This window comes from Terrapene carolina, unplaced genomic scaffold (genome assembly GCF_002925995.2).
Source record: "Terrapene carolina triunguis isolate 2854851 unplaced genomic scaffold, T_m_triunguis-2.0 Scaffold33924, whole genome shotgun sequence".
Classification (NCBI taxonomy): Eukaryota; Metazoa; Chordata; order Testudines; family Emydidae; genus Terrapene; species Terrapene triunguis.
Window position 1 is genome coordinate 375,509 of NW_020698275.1, and position 6,367 is coordinate 381,875.

At 58.9% G+C, this 6,367-nt stretch overlaps 1 protein-coding gene across 1 annotated transcript; it reads left to right on the forward strand.

Annotated features, from left to right (window-relative positions):
- Nucleotides 1-1,852: 1,852 nt before the first annotated feature.
- On the forward strand, nt 1,853-4,392 carry LOC113409669 (C-C motif chemokine 13-like). Its single transcript, XM_026663823.2, has 3 exons — nt 1,853-1,968; nt 2,616-2,730; nt 3,615-4,392. Exons 1-3 carry the CDS (start codon nt 1,896-1,898, stop codon nt 3,718-3,720), a joined length of 294 nt encoding a protein of 97 aa, XP_026519608.1. The 5' UTR covers nt 1,853-1,895; the 3' UTR covers nt 3,721-4,392.
- Nucleotides 4,393-6,367: the final 1,975 nt, after the last annotated feature.

The window sequence follows — 6,367 nt, forward strand, 5'->3', positions numbered from 1 at the left end:
TCCTCCCCACTCCGTTCGCTCTCGTTCCTGACCTTCCTGGCTTCTGTCAAAGCGAGGCTGAAACCAGGCCAGGATTTAAAAACGTTGGGCCCTCTGCACTGTGGAAATGGGGCACCCCACCATCTGTAAACTAAACAGCAAAGCGCCCCTGCCCCCTATATGCCCCATCCAGACCCCTGAATGCCCCTCCCAGGTTACACGGATCCCTCCCCACATGACCCCAGAATGCCCCTTTCTTCCCACCCCAGACCCAGACCCCCAAATGCCCCTCCCACCCCATATATACCCCACCAACCCTCCACCAGCCCCACTTATCCTGACTGCCCACCCACATACCCTAGCTGCTCTGACATACAGCCCTCTCAAGGCCACCCTCAATGCCTCAACCCCACTGGCCATAACCCCTCCCCCCCCTGCCCCCCCGTGCTCCCCCCCCCCCCCCTAGCCCCCCCCCCCCCCCTGCCTCTCCCCCCCCCCCCCCCCCGTCTCATTGCTTTGGCCCCATCCTGGGCTAAAGCGACTCCTCCTGATCCCAGCCACCCAGCTCCACTGCCTGCGCACTCCCGTAGCCCCACGCTGCTCAGCCACCCCTCATCTGCCCCTTGTCATGACCAAGGGGTGGCCGGCCAAACTGGAGCAAATGGCGGTGCAGTTCTGCGCAGTTGTCTTTTTTCCTGGTGATTGGGGGTCCCCCCGAGACGAGGGCCCTGTGCAAGTGCACTGATCATGCCCTGGTTAGCCCAAGCCTGTCCGAAACAGCCTCCAGGATGCAGCATGGCAGGCTCAGAGGGTGTGAGCGGCCCGGCCCAGTACTGCTGAGAGGTGGCTGGAAACCTCCAGGTGCCACTAGAGGCGAATGAGATGGGCCAGAGTTGACCTGTTTGAGGCTGACCTGCCTTCACCTGAGATGTTCCTGCAGGTGAACAGCAAGTGTCCGACCCAGCTGGTGCAAATCAACAGAGCTCCCCCTCCATCAGTGGACAAGGGTGTGGGGTCCTGAGACTCTTTACTGCCAGGGTCGGGGCTTCTCCTCACACTTGACCGTCCTTGCACCCAGGCCTAGCCCTTGCTCACACTCCTGCTGGATCGAGGTCACAACTATCCACGTGGTACATGGACAGGTCCATGGTTCTCCACACCCCACCCTTGGCTCGGGAGTTTGTGACATTTACAACTAGACGTGACAAGGGGTCAGAAGTCATAGAGGTGGGCACAATCATTGGTAACCCTGTGTTCCTCTGGGTGTGCTTTGCTGAGGTGACTCAAGGGTTAATGAGTTTGGAAGCACAGGCACCTGCCCTAAGCTATGTGCCTTCCTTTTGCAGACATCCTGTGAGGTCCCTTCCGCCCAGGGGATCTGGAGCGGGCCTAAGCTACAAGGACGTTGCATAAAAATGCAGAGCCATTCTCCTGACTCACACCGACCATCAGACCAGTTGGGTCCTCTTAGCTCAAACTCCAGAGCACAAAAGCGCATGAGGCTAGGGGCATGGACAGAGGGGGCCTGCAGGGAGAAACCCTAGGAACAGCAAAGCTCAGGCAGAAGATAATGTTTGCGGTTACAGTTTATGCTGACAATAACAAGGCGAGCTCCTGGCTGCGGGACAGTTTGGAGGGCCTCCAGCACTAGAAGCAGAGGGGACATATCACTCCTTCACGGGGATCATTTGGGAAAGAAAGAAAATCCCCATCTCTCTGTGGACTGAGAAAAGGATATTGGCTGGTCCCCCCTCCCCCCGCCCACCCGTCCATGCATGCAGCTGAAGCCGGATCCCTTCCCATCCGCCCACAGCAGACCACCCCGATAAAAGCAGCCCGGGGAGGCAGATCCAGCCAGAAGGCTCCACTGCAGCTGACTCCAGCTCACCGGCCCCAGCAGGACCCTCCTCCACACCATGACAAAGGCAGCCGGGCTTGTCTGCGCGTTTCTCCTGCTGGCTTCGTTCTGCTGCCAGAGCCTGGCTCAGAGTGAGTACAGGCGCCCCCTGCCGCCGCCTCCATGGGGAGACGGGACCTGGGTCAGGGAGCACCACGGGATCTCAGTGCAGGGTCAAGATGGGGAGAGGTGTCAGGGCATGGCTGGGATATGGGGGGCAGGACAGAGGGGTCCCAGACTGCCCCTCGCCAGATGGTCCCACTCTCTGGACACTGCACGTGTAGAGTGACTCTGTGACAATGGCGCCATGGGGTGGCGGGTCCCTCTGGGGGACTCCGGCTCAAACAGGCTCAGGTTATGGGGAGGAGCTGCTCTGAGCTGCAGACTCTGCCTGGACTCTGCCAGTTTCCCCAGGAGGGAGGATCCTGCCAGGACAGCCGAGCTGGCAGGCGTGTGGCCGAGGCCGAGCCGAGCCCTCCCATAGAGGTGTATTAGCGCCGCAGTGTTCACTACGGCAAACTTCTTCTGGCCGCTGGGGTCAATAGGGCAGGCTCTGATTTACGCCGGCTGAGAATGTGCTAACCCAGCGGGGTTATCTGGGAGTGAGCTGAGTGGCCTAGGGCCACAATTAGCCAGCCAGCCAGGAACAGCTCACGTGGATGCTCTGGGCCCATTCAGGGGATATGGGGTCCCATCTAGGCAACTTCACCCTCACCTGAGCTGCTTTCTGCCCCATTAGAGGCCCCTGGCGCGCCGGACAAGTGCTGCTTCACGTTCCAGACAAGCAGGATCAAGAAAGGCAACATCGTGGGCTGGTACTTCACCAACCCCGAGTGCTCCTACCACGCCGTGGTGTGAGTATCCCCACGCACGGGGCCCTGGGGATGAGAGAGACGCAGGGGAGGGGACAGAGAGAGGGAGGAACACAGCTGGACAGTGAGGGGTGGAGGGAGAGAGGAGGGGATTAATGTGGGGCGCACCAGGGGAGGGGTCGATGCTGTGAGCTAGCCCCAGAGCCGGCTGATGCAGCTGCACAGCCGAGGGCTCCTTGCAAATGCTGGGACTCCCTGTAGCCAAACGTCCCCGGCCTTTCCTGCTGCTCCCTGGGACGTCCCAGGCCACCTCTGCCCTGCACTCGGATTTAGCCCAGCCCCGTGGGAGTGCCAGCTGGGGCAGAGGGAGACGTTTGGGGTGCTTACAATCCAGGTCCTGGCTTTCCTGTGAGGCGGCTCCTGAGGACACTGGAGTAGCCTGGCTGTGGCTCATGGAGCAGTTAAAGGCTATTTCACCAGGCACTCTGCTCCCAGAGACGGCTGCAAACAGCTGTGGGGAAATGGATTCCCTCTCCAGACATTCCTGCAGCTATACCGGGCCTGACCCTGCTCTCATGCCCCCGGGTGTAAATCAGGAGCAGCCCCATTGCAGTCAGGGAAGTGGCTCAGGTGTAAAACCCAGTCTCGGGGCCAGGTCACCAATGGCTCGGCCTTGGCGCACACAACTGGGGCTGGGTTTTCGGGTAATGTGCGCCCGATGCGCCGAGCTCTGGCCCCAGCTGTGGGGGCTGGGTGAGCGTTTCAAAGTCATATGGAGCAGGGCCCCAACTCCCATTGACTTAGCCCCGAGGCACCTTTGAAAATCTCACCGACGGAGCCCTTCTGAAAATTGGTGCCACCGTCATTCTAACAGTGATCAGTCTCAACCCAGCCCCTCGCTAACCCAGCTCCTCCTCCTCCTGCAGATTCAAGACTCGAATGGGCAAAGAGATCTGTGCCAACCCTGACAAGCGGTGGGTGAAGAAATACCAGGGGTTCTTCCTGCCGAATTCCCTGTCCGTCCCCACCTAGACAAGCCGCGAGGGGAGAATCCTGGAGACCAGCCCCCAGCTCTGTAACCCCCCTACACAGCTGCAAACGGCTCTTGCTAGCTTGACTTTTACTCCTTCTTTTGTCCTTCCCTGGTGCAGGATCTGTAACGCCAGGGGAGCTGCTCCCGGCTCTTCGGACTCAGCCCATCTCAGGGGAGGGCTGTGGACACAGAAAGTGGTGTCTGATGTGGCTGGCAGCTCTGCTGGGATGCAGCGTCTCCAGCTGCGTTTAGCATCCCCCCGAGTGCACCTCCTCCCACAAGGTCCCCATGGGGGGGGGGTGTCTGTACCACGGCAGGGTCACCTCCTTGGGGGGGCTTTGCAAAGCCGTCTAGGGGAGCAGATGTTCTGTTCTCATGGAAAACGGGGTGCCCAGATCCCTCAGCAGTTTTAAAACTCCCAGCCCTACCCTGCAGGCCCAGATTGTTCCCTGTGTAGCCTGGTTCGACCAGGCCATCCTCCTCCCCATGGCCCCGCAGGAGAGTTCCTTCCAGGGAGCTGGGACAACCTCCCGGTCTCCTCAGTAGCCACCGGCACAGGAAGGGCCCGTCCCCGCAGGACAGTGATGCAGGCAGGAGTTCAGGAGCCCAAAGACTCATGTCTGTTAAGGCTGGCACAAGGGGCAAACTCCCCTGAGCTCCCCCAGAGCCATGTCCTGGCACCTTGTCCTTCCCCCCGGGGACGAGCCGCCCCCTTTGAGGCTCTTCTCCAGAGCTGTGTCCCACCTAGTCTGCAAAGCCCCGTAGGCGACCCTGCCCCAGCCCAGTACAAACCCCCGAGCAGTGACGCAGACAGCAGGTGACAGACTCAGTGAAACACGTCCCCACCAAGCCAGTGAGGGAGACACCCAGCCAGACGCTATTAGCTAAACAACGCTTCCTGCGCAGATCCCACGTCCCCCCGACTTTTTATGATCGTTCTGGGGTAAGAAATGTCAAACACAATGCTTCAAGCTTAATACGTACCTGCGTGTAAGTAAGGAGGGATAGCTCAGTGGTTTGAGCATTGGCCTGCTAAACCCAGGGTTGTGAGTTCAATCCTTGAGGGGGCCATTTAGGGATATGGGGCAAAAATCTAATTGGGGATTGGTCCTGCTTTGAGCAGCGGGTTGGACTAGATCATCTCCTGAGGTCCCTTCCAACCCTGATATTCTATGATATGGGTGCGTACGTGGGCATTTGATTCCAGAAAGGCCTGGCAATATTGTTGTTGGCTTCCTCCTCTATGTATCGAAATATACAAATATATCAACCATGAAATCAACAAAGTGTTTGTGCCAGTTTGGGGGATCTGATGAATCCGGTGGGTTTGTAAAATCGCTGTGTCATTGAATACACCAGTGGCTCCGGAGCCAGCCAGCTGTCACCTCCCTCCCAGACCAGGGACATTCATTAGAGTCATTAGCACCGATAGCTCCCGTTTAAACGGTAGCATGGCTGAAGCCTAGGGGAACCAGTTGGCCCAGGTTTGTCTGCAGGGATGGGGGTTGGTGAAAGGTCCCCAGAAGGGGAACTAGCATGTAAAATCACTGAGGGGCCCACGATGGGACCGGGAGAGGAACAAAGCGACAGGCTCTTGGAGGGAGAGGGAACTGTTTGACTTTGAGAGGAGGCGAGAGGAAGCTGACTGGAGAGGTCAGTGAGGTTCAGGAGAGAAGCCTGACATGGAGTCCCAGGATGGACCAGGAACCCCAAAAGGACACGGATTCAAATCCTGAAGAATGCTCTGAGTGATGAGGAATGGGAGGCGGGGATCCATGCGCTGGTGTTTCGTATTCTGCCTGGATCTGTACATCTCTTGTGCTGTCTAAAGTGAAGTGTGATTGTGTTAGAAACCCCACACAAGGTCTCTGCCTGCTTCAACTGTGGTGTGTCCCTGCAGGGGTTAACTGTTCGCCGGAGTGCCTGCAGGATGGAGCTCTGGGCGGGGTGTGCCGAGGCTGCTGGGGGAGCTGGCACGGGTCTCAGGGCCTAGGCAGCTGGGTTGCAAAGTCCCAGCGCTCAGAAGAGGGTGCTAGATGGAGGATCGGCACCCTGGGGACGTGTCTCGAGACCCAAAGCCAGAGGCATGGTCTGGCCTGTGCTCAGACTCAACATGCCCAAAGCACCCGGGTCCAGCACTGGGACGTAAACACAGCAGCCTGGTGAGTGTCCAGAAGGGGGCGCTTGACCAGGGCTGGGACAGTGATCCCCTACAATCGAGCGCTAAACACCTAGCCAGGTGCTCGGCGCAATGGGGTTCTGCTCCGGGGGGGTCTCCGGGGTACAAATTATCCTAACAGCCAATGTTCCCCTCCACTGGCCTCTTCACCCCAGGCTTTGTCTCGCTCTGAGGGCCCAGGATCTGCCACCCTCACGGAGCCGGAGCCGTCCCTTCCGCCAGGCGTAGCCATGGAAACCAGGGGCCTGCTCAGTATGAAAGGTACTGCCCTGTGTGCGGGTGCGGTATACACGGCCACAAACACACACACTGTGCAGTACAACCCCCCCAAACACACACACAGTGCTGTACACACACACAGCCACAAACACACACACTGTGCTGTACACCCCCCCACAAACACACACACTGTGCTGTACACCCCCCCCCAAACACACACACTGTGCTGTACACACACACTCCCAAAC

What these genes read in the sequence shown, in the direction of transcription:
- LOC113409669 (XM_026663823.2), top strand. Translation starts at nt 1,896, where the DNA reads ATGACAAAGGCAGCCGGGCTTGTCTGCGCGTTTCTCCTGCTGGCTTCG. An exon ending in CTGCCAGAGCCTGGCTCAGA is followed by an intron (nt 1,969 to 2,615) that starts GTGAGTACAGGC and finishes CTGCCCCATTAG; the next exon opens with AGGCCCCTGGCGCGCCGGAC. An exon ending in TGCTCCTACCACGCCGTGGT is followed by an intron (nt 2,731 to 3,614) that starts GTGAGTATCCCC and finishes CTCCTCCTGCAG; the next exon opens with ATTCAAGACTCGAATGGGCA.